The 14464-nt window shown below is 36.2% G+C and overlaps 1 protein-coding gene across 6 annotated transcripts in view; it reads right to left on the bottom strand.

Annotated features, from left to right (window-relative positions):
- Positions 1 to 14464, bottom strand: part of ANKAR (ankyrin and armadillo repeat containing) — a 75276-nt gene that overhangs the window by 6162 nt on the left and 54650 nt on the right. For 5 of the 6 annotated variants that reach the window (XM_063645633.1, XM_063645630.1, XM_063645631.1 and 2 more), the window contains 6 exons: positions 11960 to 12082; positions 7346 to 7504; positions 6501 to 6618; positions 3726 to 3835; positions 1816 to 2015; positions 492 to 538 (listed from right to left, as the gene is read on the bottom strand). In XM_063645633.1, the coding sequence (XP_063501703.1) occupies positions 492 to 538; positions 1816 to 2015; positions 3726 to 3835; positions 6501 to 6618; positions 7346 to 7504; positions 11960 to 12082 (757 nt within the window). The remainder of the gene's footprint in view (positions 1 to 491; positions 539 to 1815; positions 2016 to 3725; positions 3836 to 6500; positions 6619 to 7345; positions 7505 to 11959; positions 12083 to 14464) is intronic. The other variant, XM_063645634.1, reaches the window with a different exon arrangement.

Raw genomic sequence — 14464 nt, 5'->3', positions numbered from 1 at the left:
TAGGTAGACAGAATTACAAAAGAGAAGTATGCAGGTAAACTTTTTTGTGGGGGTACCCTCTACTTTTTTTTTCTTTTTTTGAGACGGAGTCTCACTCTGTCACCCAGGCCAGAGTGCAGTGGTGCAATCTCAGCTGACTGCAGCCTCTGCCTCCCAGGTTCAAGCGATTCTCTTGCCTCAGCCCCCCAAGTAGCTGGGATTACAGGCACACGCCACCACGCCTGGCTAATTTTTGTATTAGTAGTAGTAGTAGTAGTAGTAGTAGTAGTAGTAGTAGTAGTAGTAGTAGAGATGGGGTTTCACCATATTGGCTAGGCTGATGTTGAACTCCTGACCTCAAGTGATCTGCCCAGCTCGGCCTCCCAAAGTGCTGGGATTACAGGCATGAGCCACTGTGCCCAGCCTACATTTTGAATTTTTAGAGATGGAATACAGAATTATAAAGTGTCTGGGCTAGAAGGTACTTCATAGATAAAAGGAAAATCAATTACCTTTTTTAAAGATAGGAATTATGGATGGTCCTCCGTTCTTCTCCAGACTAAAAGGAAAACATTTTTGTCATTAAAATAAATGAAGACATAATGCACCCAGAAAAAAATATATGAAGAAATATATGAAGACTTACAGTACCAGGTTTAATGCCTCATGGCCTAATTCATACATGTTACCTCCACTAACTCTGCATGTTACCTGTAAGTATTTTATATTCAGTCACTCATTTACTCACTTATTTACTCCAAACATTTGGAACATTAAATCTGCTTGAAGTGATGAGGGAAAGTGTTATAGAAGAGACACTTCAGCTGGGTTTTGAAGAAGATAGGTCTGAGAAAGGGGTATATTTTTCTAATTCCTACAAAGTCATCACATGGGCTAGCTGTGGGAGTGACTGTGTAAAATACTACTTACATTATTTATCTTAATTCCTTGAACCAATGAAAATTATTTAGAATTATCAATTATAACAGTTATAATTTTAGGTTCTCTGGCTTATAAAATTAGGTCACCCATTTTAGACTTTCAGCTTTTCAAAGAATTAAAGTGGCTCCAAAGATGTACTCATCATACTCTGTACTTAAAATTGATGTAGAATTTATGTTTGTACATGGATCCTATTCGGATGCATTATTGGATCCTATTCTCTTCCATTATCATAGAGTTAACATATCTTGAGTAGTTCTATTTCCTATGTATGAATATCACTACTTGGAGAGAAGACTTGTAATTCAGCTACATTTACAGAAGAGAAAATATACCCATAGTAAAGAGATTCTCCTCTCCTCCTTTTTTGGGAGGATTTAAGTTTGTGATGAAACCACAACATTGAGTCGAAATCCTCTGAATAAATTCCTGGCAAACTTCACTGTAACTAACCACTAAGTCTAATTTAGCCCTGTTTCCACCCTGGGAATTTGGCCTAGCTTTGGATCTGGTCCAGAAGACCCATTTGATGCTAAGGTCAGGGTGGTGGTCTTGTCTCAGAACTCTCAAATGTATCCCTAGTCTGCTAAGAAGTGACTTCTTGAATCAGATGTTGTGGTAACCAGTCTCCCCAAAACTTTCTAAAATGTGAATAATCCTGGCCAGAGAGGATCTCCAAGATCTAGGTGTATTCTTGTCTGCACCCACAACTCTGGTGCTGAGTTGGAATTAAAACAGGTTTTGGCAATGGTCATTTAGAATAAAGTTTATCCTCTGCTATACAGGAGATATGTTCATATCAAGAATAGTTCCTCTTGTTGGATCTAACTAAACCCCATTAAAGTCTCCTCTATCAATGATTTCACTACTGCAACTTCTAACATAGGACCATACCTTAAGGAAGGAAGTCCCAGCAGTGTTTGTTGCATTTGAAATTCCTTTAAAAATGCTGGGTTAATACTTGCATCTCTGCTGATATTATTTTTTATACGAATGAACTGATTAGGTTTATTCCTGCATTCTTTTAATAGGATGCGGAAAGCATTTGCATTGTATGTTAAGTAGCCAAGAGCAGAAGAACAAGCTGCACGAACCTAAGTGAAGAAACAATTCTTTCTTAACCAATGGGCTTTGTTCTTAAAATATCTTAATGTTCTAATAGCTATTTCATAGGAAAGTCTCTGTAAGGGAGGGAGCAAGTGTGAGCAAATATGTATGCAAACAAATGGCAATGTATAGATGGAAGCTTAACTGCCATATTTTTACAGAGAGCTGTCAACTGCCACTGATTTCTAGTGGTTGTTCTCAATCTTAACTGCATTTTAGAACCACCTGGAGTGTTTAAAAAAAAAAAAAAAGCCCACCAACTAAATCAGAATCCTTTCAGGGTAGAATCTGGGCTTTTGTGTGTGTGTGTGTGTCAGGTAATTCTAATGTGCCACCAAAGAAAGAACCTTTGAGTTTGAACTAAGGTAGTGGAGTGCAACCCTGACAATGCATTAGCATCACCTATATAACTTTGACAATTATCCCTGGGTTCCATCCCTAGAAACTCTTATCTAATTATTTTGTTTATCGTTCTCAAAGGAGTAGGAACAGACACTTTGGAGAATAGCTAAGTGGTACACATAGGAAAGCTGAACTCTTGGTAACAGAAATCTTAGAGAAAGCAACTCATTTATTTATTTATTACTTTAAAAAAAATTTTTTTAACATTCAGACATTACAAGAGCAACTCACTTTTCCACTGGCAAAAACAGAGAAAGAAGCACAAGTATCAGGCCACAGGACTCTAGAAAAAATAGTTCTTTGAAGAAAATACCCTCTGTCTATGACTCATAGGTTGGTCATATGATTAATTAAAGTATGTTCCTGGCCAGTTGTAGGGAATATGATAGTAGCATAAAAAGTTTGATAGAATGAACATATTGGTCTTTATGTTGGCATCTGGTTGCTCTGTATGCTCATATGTCTTCTGCACCTTGAACCCTGGACCTGTAGTTCAGCTGCTGGGAACTTGTTCAAAATGCAAATTCTAGGGCCCACCTCAAATGTATTGGCTCAGAAACTCTAGGAATGGGGCCAAGCAATATAACAGGCCCTCCAGGTGATTCTGATATACCCTAAAGGTGGAGTAACACTGCTTTAGACCTTAGTGGAAGAGAGTAGGGGAACACTCAGAGGCAAGCCACTGCTGTGACCAGCACGGCCTCTTTCACACACCCTTACATCTAACCCTGCTTGACACGTAAGGAAAACTATCCTATGAATTCCATTTTCATTCATTTCAAATCCTGGAAATAACTTAGACCAGAGTTCACCAGTTTTCATTAGATACTTAGCAAACATTTTAATTATAAATTTATTTGTCATCAACGTACTTATAGATTGACAATTCCAGGATTAAGATGACCTATTTTGTAGGGTTTTGTTTTTGTTTTTTAAATCAGAAACTAATTTGAACAGGTAGTTCTTTTTAAATCTTTAATTGTAGTTGTTTTATATTGCTTTTGTGATTAAAATCCTAATTTTAAGTCTTAGGGTTAAAACAAATGTATATTTTTATAGGAATTAAAATTGTGGATGGCAGATATGTATGACTAATTAGTATTAGAAAAGTCATGTAATTTTGAGTTAGTAACAAGAACTATATTATATACATAACACAGTCATATAATTTTGAGTTAGTAATAAGAATTACATCTATAACACAGTCAATCAGTGGAAAAATTAGTCCACAGAAAGAGAGGTCAATTATATTTTTAGCATATTTAATTTTAGAATTAGTTTTTGCTTGTTTTTACCTCTTCTATTCCTGAGTACAAATGATAGCAGAGCCGTTGGATTGTTCCTAATGTGGTAAATGCTTCTGGGATACCAGCTCTAGAATGAGCCAGGCTTGCTATTAAATTCCCTATAAATTAAGCAAGAAAAATGCTTGTGTTATTTAATTGATGTAAACTTATAATACTTTCATTAATTGCACATAGCACTGAAAAAGTTTGTGTCACAAGACATCTCTGTCAATGAAGCAGCACTGAGAAAAAGCATGCATATGTAAATATAGAATAAACTCCCCAAAATTACAGTTTAGTTTTCTGTCACAAACAGTATAAGTTAAATAGGTTTATGTAAGGGTGGAAAAATTTGAAAATTAGAGGTTTTCTTTCTCCCATATCTTCAGAATATATTTTGTTTTGAAGTTTTTAGGGTTTTAAAAATAACTATGAACATAATGATTTAATTATCATAAGAAAATTTAGGCCGGGCGTGGTGGCTCACACCTGTAATTCCAGCCCTTTGGGAGGCCAAGGTGGACAGATCACCTGACTTCGGGAGTTCGAGACCAGCCTGACCAACATGAAGAAACTCCATCTCTACTAAAAATACAAAAATTAGCCAAGCGTGGTGGTACGTGCCTGTAATCCCAGCTACTCGGGAGGCTGAGGCAGGAGAATCGCTTGTACTGGGAGGCAGAGGTTGCGGTGAGCAGAGATTGTGCCATTGCACTACAGCCTGGGCAACAAGAGCGAAACTCCATCTCAAAAAAAAAAAAAATTAATATGTCCTTTTTGCGGTTGAAATGGCTTTGAGTTAAGCCTTATTAATACTTTAAAATCAATCAATGTATTGTTTATTGAGGTTTAAAATCACTGAAGTTTTTACATAAAAAGAAATGTTTTCAGATTTAAAATAATAAAGTGTCCCAATAATTAAATGTGCAGCTAGCAACTGAATATTATTTCATTTATATTTGTTTGAAGATAAAAATGTATTTTCATATTTCTGTGTGGAGTATGTGGATACTTTATTGAGATATGATGTGAGTTTTTGTTCTCCTTATAGTTTTGTCTGGCCTCTATTATAAGACAAGAAATTCCTTGTGTTTATTGCCTCAGAATGGGGAAAATTGGTTGTATCATCTAAAGCAAAAATTGTCTAAAGGTAAGCTCTATTTAAAGTTAAAAAGACCCTTTAAAGATGGGAAGTTATAAATGGAAACAGACCAAGGGAGCAGCTAAGAAAGAGAACTAAAGTTTATAGTTCTCAAAGGAGTAGAAGGAGGAACTCTGAGTAGAGAATAGCTAAGTGGTATAAATAGGAACACTGAATTCTTGGTGACAGAAATCAGTTTCCTAAAAACTTCTGTGCCTTTGGAGCCTCTTCTGGAAACCATGTCAACTTGACACCAAGCACATCAGTTATTTTACACTATACCTGAGGCCTGAATATCAAGCTTTGCCTGAGATACCCTGGACATGCATATGACTGGCTGTGGAGTGCAGAGAAAGTCCAGTAATTTCTGAGATTCATGTCTCCTTATCCTGGAGGAATTAATTTAATATTTGAAAGCCAATGTAATATGGCATTTCTTTCCTATAAGAGTTTGTGGAGGCCAGGTGCAGTGGCTCATACTTGTAATCCCAGCACTTTGGGAGGTCGAGGCAAGCGGATCATGAGGTCAAGAGATCGAGACCATCCTGGCCAACATGGTGAAACCCCGTCTCTACTAAAAATACAAAAATTAGCTGGCCTTGGTGGTGCACGCCTGTAATCGCGGTACTCGGGAGGCTGAGGCAGGAGAATCACTTGAACCTGGGAGGCGGTGGTTACAGTGAGCTGAGATCGCACCACTGCACTCCAGCCTGGCAATAGAGTGAGACTCTGTCTCAAAAAAAAAAGAAAAAAAATCTGTGGAGTGTAAACCCACTACAGTTGTTTTCCAGAGTCACAGAATTACTGTAACATTGAATTAATAATGTTATTTAGATTAAAACATATTTAATAACTTCTTTAAACTTTTTTTTCTAGCTAGTTTCCATCAGAAAGTTTTCATTGCTTCATTTTTCCTTCCTTGCCATGCACATATACTTCATAAACATATAATTCTATGGCATCAAGTAAAGTTTCCTTTAGTGATCCATTTTAATTAAAAAACAAATACTTATTTGTTTATATCGGTAGTAGTCACTGCATATTACTCATTATGACCCTGCCTTATGTTACTTTAAGGGTGGCATAACAAGTCAATTAAATATTACTGATCACCTATTATGTGTGAGCTGTTGGGTTAGGTCTGCAGTAGACGCAGTTATACAATAGCGTTAAATGTGTTGAGAACGCTATGGGACCATCTTGCTTTGCTTTGTTGCACAGTGATGTAAAGAACTTTTTAGTGTTAGCAAAATGTGCACAACTGGACAAAAGGAAACCAGACAGAGGTACATCTGTGTAAATCTGCCACCACTATTATAAATCAGTTTTTTTTATTTTGCTGTTGGTAGTTCATAGTTGAATTCTCATTTATATCTTGGAAAAAAAGTTAAGGGTTTGAAAAAGTAATTAGGAAAGCAAAAAGTCTGTATTCAGAGTTACTCGGCTTCTATTTGGGGTACAGAGTAGACACCCACTGTTTCGTGTAGACTTGCTGTGGAGTTCCATGTAGATATAAACATAAGTTCATTCTTTAAACTTGTGGCAGTGTATCAGGTGTATTATTTTATGATTATTCAGATTACAATAAACTGTTTTTGAAAATAGTTTTATGTGGCTAAAATTAACTTCTAGTCATTTCTTACCTGTCAAGACAATAGTAGAAGTCTGAACTGAATACAGACTATCAACTAAAATAGTAACACCTCTTGCAGACAAAGTAATATGGTCCATATCTCTAATGACTTTAGCCAATACAACAATCTGAAAACAGAAAAGAAACAGAGAGTCTTTAAACATTTTCTACTCAGCTTCTCTAATTACACATTTGTAATTTTTTATGTTTTTTTTATTCTTTTGATACTTCTTAGAAGGGTAAAGGGAGTGTTTAGAGGATTCAATAGAAGCAGCATGTGGTGGTGGGGAGAGTTAGGGTATTTGTCCCTGTCTGGTCATAGCAGTGATCATAGGGGGTACTATTATTCTTCCTACAATGTTTGCAACTTTTGCACCCTTTCAATATGGGTTCATAGAAAATACTTCTCTTAAAGGGCACAGGATAGAAAATGAAGAGAGAGAATAAGACTTCCCAGATACATACAGTTGTTACTAGGTCGAAGGATCAGTGTGATCAACTAAAGATTTGCAGTTAGAAAACCTGTCTTGGATGCTAACATGTTTTTCTACCTACTTCCTTTTAATATGGGAGTGATGAAAATAATACTACCTGATTGTCAACCTTACAGGCTTGTTATAAACATCAGATGAGGTATAAAGGCATAAGCAAGTGTCTTGTAACTTGTAAAATTCTGTATTAATGAAGAAATCCTCATAGATAATGGAGTTTTTATGAGGTAGAAGGGGCTTATGTGCAAAGTACTAAGTTTTTACAAATAAGTAAACGTTTTCTGGGCCTCCAAATTGTTGTAATTTTCAAGTTTTCACAAAATGACATATTTATTAATTTGAGGTGTTAATCTCAATTTTATACCTGAAATGCTGCCATTGCCTTCTCAGTTTCAACTGTTGATTCAAGAAAACGTTCAAAAATAGATATGGTCATTATTCCACTTTCCAATATTAAGTATTGTTGAAAGCGATTATTGAAGGCAAAAAGTGTTAATGCATAGCCTGCTCTTAAGCAAATATCCTAAAAATAGGAGAAACATGCATTATAGTGAACTTCATTTATCATGTTACTCAACATAATAGACTTTAAATTCTTGCTTATTAAAATATATTGCATTCTTATCACTGGGAGTAAAATATGACATTACTAGGGAAAAGATATAACAGTTACTCCAGAATGTTATAACTTTCAACATTTCAAAGTAGAGTTGATAAATCAAAACTTCCCTTGTATAGCATGTTACCTATTGCATTCCATACATTGTTGGGTATTCCATATCATCTCTTAAATTCATTTGTAAAATTCCACTGTACTATATTTTAAGGAAGAATAGGAGAAAAATAATGTATTCTGAAGAATCACATTTTAACATTCTGAGCCTGGGCAAACAGCAAAAGCTAGTTTCTTCTGTAGAATTAGTCTGCTTGCCAGAGATATATAAGTATGGTAGACCTTCCAGAAAGATTCAAAAGATAAAATCTTATTACTAAGTCTTATTTTTAATATTAAAATAATTCAATATATTGTATTATTGGTGTGTTATTTGAACAATGTATTACACACAGAAAGAACTCATTCATCTTAGTGAATTTTCTTTTCTTGTTTTCTTTTTTTTTTTTTTTGAGACAAAGTCTCCCTCTGTCACCCAGGCTAGAGTGCAGTGGCATGATCTTGGCTCACCGCAATTTCCACCTCCCAGGCTCAAGCAATGCTCCCACTTCAGCCTCCCAAGTAGCTAAGACTAAAGGCATGTGCCACCACACCTGGCTAATTTTCTGTATTTTTTTGTAGAGACAGGGTTTTGCTATGTTGCCCAGGCTGGTCTTGAACTCCTGAGCTCAAGGTGTCTGCTCACCTTGGCCTCCCAAAGTGCTGGGATTACAGACATGTACCACTACACCCAGCCCTGAATTTTCTTCTGCCGCTATTAATCATAATATTAAAATGCTGCATGTACATACTGAAATATTTATAGATAAAATTATATGATGCTTGAAATTTGCATCAAAAATAATTTAGTAGAAGTGAGTAGATGTATAGATGAAATAAGATTGGCCATGAGACGATGACTGCTGAAGCTGGGTGGGAACATTTAGGTTCATTATGCTACCCTGTCATTTTATATATATTTGAAATTTTCCATAATAAAAATCACATACACACACATACACAGAAAAAAATCCCAGTCACCTAGCAATAGGCAAAAAGAAAGGTATTAGGTACAGTCAAAGGCTTGAGAAACTAGGTCTCATTCATAGTCAAAGGGTGGATTAACAGACAGCAAAATAGAACCTAGAGCCAAGTAGGAAAGAGTGGCAATGGGAAATGAACCAAAGGGGCATGCTTTGTGTATCAAGGTCAGATAGAGTGAAGTGAGAGAAATATGCTAAGACTTGACCGATTTCCATTTCTTTTCCATGTAGGGTTCACTCCTGCAGTATCACTGTGGAAATCTACAGTAAATAGTTTAGATTATAAAGTGGCTATTAATGTTTCAAAATGAATCCCATAGTTTGACTGCTCCCACCATGCCAGCTAGTATCAGATACAGGACAAGAACCAAGTTGGCTATTCCCAGTTCAGAGGGCTAAAAATTAATCCTTGAGGAAAGACATATTTTTCCATACTTTTTTTCCCCAATGTCAACTGTCTTAAACTCTTTACTTCATATATATTTTCATTTACCTATCTACCAGGGTGGTTATACCCACTGGTTACTTACTGTTACTTTATACCCACTGATTTATGAATGGGAAAAGAGTACCTGTTAATTATGCTCACTAACCTCTTCAAAAGTATATTCATAATTAATTAACCCACATATTTGAGTTAATTAAAAAGAGTAGAATAACAGTAACTAAATTAATGTGACTAATTTCATGTGGCTTGTGAAAATCAATCTCAATGGTCCATTTCATATATTATTCTAGTTTGGTAGCATGAAAATAGTTGAATTATAATTTAAAAACAACACATAACCTATTGCATCTCCATGTAGACAGTATCAATGTGGCTAGGAGTTACAAGAACCTGGGTTCCTGACTTAATTTTTATTGCATTCCTGTCATTATCCATAAGATAGCTATTCATTCAGTGACATATTTAATGTTGCTGAACACCCCTCCCTCCCCTCTAACTTCTACAACACATCTGTGTAATCTGAAGTCTCCCACTACAGGTTTAACGAAGGACCGCAGGCATTTAGTACTGTCTCTAAAGCCCTAAGAGCACTAATGTGCCTCTGCAGGGCAGGTAGTTTGAGGCAAAATATAGTACAAGAAACCCTAGAGGACTTTTAACTTGCCTTGTGATGAGTGTTAGAATTAAAAATTTTAGCCAAGTCCAGATAAATCCTTTGGTTAAACCTAGTTCTCTAAGATTCCCTACCATTTGTAGAACTGATGCACAAGAATAAATCTATTATAAGCCAAATGCAGAGTCCAGAGAGTGAAGCAGGTGGTAACAAACTGGGAAGGAAGGCAGAATACTTGAGAGTGGAATGTGTAATAAAAGGGAGAAGAAGGGTGCACATGAGGAGTAAGGTAATGGGAGCAAAAGCTAGAAGGAACAGAGTAGAGGGGCAAAAGATGGCTTAGAGAGTCAGTCAGACATTCATTTAGTCTCCTCACCCTATTAGTTTCCGTATATATTTATATATATATATTTTTTTACTCTACTGTAAATATATATATATATATATATATATATATATATATATTCTCTTTTTTGAGATGGAGTCTAGCTCTGTCACCCAGGCTGGAGTGCAGTGGTGCAATCTCGGCTCACTGCAACCTTCACCTCCCGGGTTCAAGTGATTCTCCTGCCTCAGCCTCCCAAGTAGCTAGGACTACAGGCATGTGCCACCACGCCTGGCCAATTTTTGTCTCTTTAGTAGAGATGGGGTTTCACCACATTGGCAAGGCTGGTCTCAAACTCCTGATCTCAAGCGATCTGCCCACCTCGACCTCCCAAAATATTTCCCATATTTTTATAGCAGCACTTCTCTTTTGTGTACCACAGTAGAGTAAAATTTTATATTAAAAAATAACATGACTTCATTCCCACCCACCTCCTGACCCTCCTTGATCCCTCTAAAATCTTACAGAACTGAGAGAAACATCGTTGGCAATTTTCTTCCTGGTTGTGAAATGCCCTGTAGAAAATAGCTCTCATTTCGTTAGGGTAGTGCTGTTGACAGTGTGGCCCGTGACCAGTGACAGTCCACAAAATCATTAACAGTGGGATAACAAAACTGAGAATAAACATTGAAAAGAAACAAATCTTCTTTATAGTTGAATACCAACTAATAAACGTAGAAGGAAGATTAATTGCCCTTAGGCAAATGTTACATTTATTATTGTTGCATCAATGGATGCTAAGATTGGTGAGCAAAAGTGTGATGCAAGACAAAATATTTGCATAATCTCAAAGTGTCTCACCTTAAGATACTTATTAACTACAAAAGGAAAAACAGTGAGTGAAGAAATATGGCAGACTCCATTTTAACCAAGTAATCAAAATTAACATTACCAGTAAAATACATCAACATTATATACCTCATGCTATGATGTACTGGGAAGGTGAGTGAAGAAAACCACATCACTTCTGTGATATTCTTGCCAAAAGGTGTAACTTCAGTTTAATTAGGGGAAAACATCAAGGTCAAATTGAGGGATATTCTATAAAATAACTGGCCTGGATTCATCAAAAATGTCAAAATCATGAAAGACATGAAATCATGAAAAACAAAGAAGGACTGAGCTTCACAAACTGGAGGCTAAAGAGACAAGACATTTAGATGTAATGTGAGACCCTGGATTAGATTCTGGAACAAAAGTAGACATTGAAAAAAAAATAATTTTTTAAATTAAAAAAATACAAAAACAAAACCAAAAAAGGGACATTGCTGAGAAAACTGGCAAAATTTAAATAAGGTGTGCAAATTAGTTAATAGTATGGTATCAATGTTAATATTCTAGTTGACATTTGGGAAAACTAGATGAAGGATATACCAGAATACTGGTTTTACAAATTTTTGGAAAGTCTAAGATTATTTCAAAATTTTTAAAGTTAAAAAAAATTATCCTTCCATAATAGATTGCTGGGAAAAAGCTATTTCTTCATCACAAATAGTTTGAGAAGCACCACTTTAGCGTATTGGATAAGTGAATGACTGAGGGCTGAAAGGGCATAAAATTATTTTAAAGGTTTGATTTGGGATATAAGACATTTGTTTTTTGATTCATCACCAAACATTAAAATTACTGCATTTCAACGATGAAGTGGGACAACTCAGAAAAATATGGAGCTGTATTATTATATCATTACAAACTAATGACCTACAAAGAGATCTTTTACATGTCTTTTCTTAAATAATACATTGAATATTGCCATGAAGAAGACTTGATAATTTGAAGATGTGGTATAAAAACCATTTTTTTGAAAATGAACCTCAATATTTTGTAAAGGTATTACCTTTTCTGTTGAGTGAAGAAGATAAAGGACATCAGCATACTCAAATCCTTCATTTTCATGTAAGTCTTTCTGTAACACATCATTCCCTAGGACAATGCATGCCAAGGAAAATGCCACTTCAACCTAAACATGCGGTTTTCAGAAATTACTTTTCAATTATGCTTTATGAAATTACACATTTCATTGTGCAGGCATTTATATAGAATACATTGTGGAAAGATACTATAAAATCTGCTAAAATATAATCCATTGATTCCAGTTATCTTACTAGTAAAAGAACTGCACTTACAACTCCCTCATAATTTTTAATAGCTGAGAAAATATCCTTTCTGTGTTCAGGGACCAACCACAGAGCCCCATTTGAGGGCACTGGAGAAAGGAACAAGGGCCAGCAGATCATGTAAGGAGGTAGTATCCTAAGTGCATAGTGGTATCCCTTCCATATTAAAAAAAATGTTCTTTTAATTTTTTGACATGGATTAAAAAGCTGTTTTGAACTGCTTGTTAACTACTGACCATCGAGTTGTAAAGCTTTAATGCAGCACCTTTTTTTTTTTTTTTTTTTTTTTTTTGGATGGAGTCTTGCTCTGTCGCCCAGGCTGGAGTACAATGGCATGATCTTAGCTCACTGCAACCTCCACCTCCTGGGTTCAAGCGATTCTCCTGCCGCAGCCTCCCGAGTAGCTGGGATTACAGGCACGCACTACCACGCCCAGATAATTTTTTGTATCTTTAGTAGAGACAGGGCTTCACCATGTTGGCCAGGCTGGCCTCGAACTCCTGACCTCATGATCCGCCCGCGTTGGCCTCCTAAAGTGCTGGGATTACAGGCGTGAGCCAAAGCACCTGGCCTGCAGCACCTATTAATTTAAGCAAAACTTTGGGGAGTAGTACTAAGAAATAGTACTACTATTTTTCCCTCCTCTAGTTCTGGAACCATTTAATGTACATTCTGAAGCCCATTAGGAAGATGAACTTTGCATATTATTGGGACTCAGTAGATAAGTTTTTAAAGTGCTATACTATGCATTTCTATGAAAAACATTATGAATTTGAAAAGTATGATTATTGAATTATTGCAAAATGTTTTATCCATTATAGAATCTTTTGTAAAAAATATTGAAATGTATTTATGTTCTATTTAAACAAATTTCAAAACTCATTGAAAATATGTACTGAAATATAGATGGATACATTTTTTATGATAAGACACACATTTGTTAAAAAAATGCACCAGATGTGGTGGCTAATGCCTGTAATCCCATCACTTTGGAAGCCAAGGTGGAGTATCTCTTGAGCCCAGGAGTTCGAGAACAGCCTGGGCAAAATGGTGACCCCATCTCCAACAAAAATACAAAAAATTAGCCAGGCATGGTGGCACACTCCTGTAGTCACAGCTACTCAGGAGGCTGAGGTGGGAGGATCACTGTAGCCCAGGAGGCAGAGGCTGCAGTGAGCCAAGATTGCACTACTGCACTCTAGCCTGGCTGACAGTGAGAGACCCCATCTCAATTTTTAAAAAAAATTAAATAAATAAATAAAGATTAAAAAAAGAAACAGCCTGGGTGCAGTGGCTCACACCTTAATCCCAGCACTTTGAGAGGCCAAGGCAGGCAAATCACTTGAGGTCAGAAATTCAAGACCAGCCTGGCCACATGGTGAAACCTCGTCTCTACAAAAATACAAAAATTAGCCAAGTGTTGTGGTGCACACCTGTAATCCCAGCTACTCAGGAGGCTGAGGCAGGAGAATCACTTGAACCCAGGAGGTGGAGGTTGCAGTGAGCTGAGATGGCGCCACTGCACTCCAGCCTGGGCAACAGAGCGAGATTCTGTCTCAAAAAAAAAAAAAGACAAAGAAACTATGCTATTTACTTAGATGTTGTCCTCCTATGTTATTTCTATTTTCTCATCTCCAGTAGCGTGCATACCAAATTTTGAAAATAAAATATTTTTTTGCTGTTATAATTTCTTGCCTGACCACCTATAGATGTCTTGAATTTCTAAAGCCTGGGTAAAAGTATTTGAACAGATGTAAATGTCATTTTATTAAAGGCATTTTAGTAGAAGTAAATGGAAGACTGAATGACTGACTCTTCAACAACTCACAATAATTCTTTGTAATGTCCAGCCTTGAGAAAACTATTACCTCCAGCCAACAGAGGCTGCTTGGCAGAAGACAGGGCTGGTTTGAAGTGTAGTACTGACAAGATTCACTAATATTTGAGAAATATTCCCATATAAGTCATACATTCCCACTATCCCCTCCCAGTTTTAGCAACTGATGTCTGGGGAGGTAGAAAAGAACTTTTGTGAATAAATAATCAAATATCTGAGGAAAATCTTATTTGAAGAGTAAAAACATAAGATTTTCTTGTCATATTTGAAGAAACCCTACTTTAATAAAATTTACTAGTATCTTATGGTTTGAAGCAACCTTTTTGTTTAAAACTTCTAGGATTTTATTTTTATTTTTGGCTTATTTCTCCAAGAAAAATAGGATTTA

Source organism: Symphalangus syndactylus, chromosome 8 (assembly GCF_028878055.3).
Source record: "Symphalangus syndactylus isolate Jambi chromosome 8, NHGRI_mSymSyn1-v2.1_pri, whole genome shotgun sequence".
In the NCBI taxonomy this organism is placed as follows: Eukaryota; Metazoa; Chordata; class Mammalia; order Primates; family Hylobatidae; genus Symphalangus; species Symphalangus syndactylus.
This window is presented reverse-complemented; position numbering and strand designations above follow the sequence as displayed.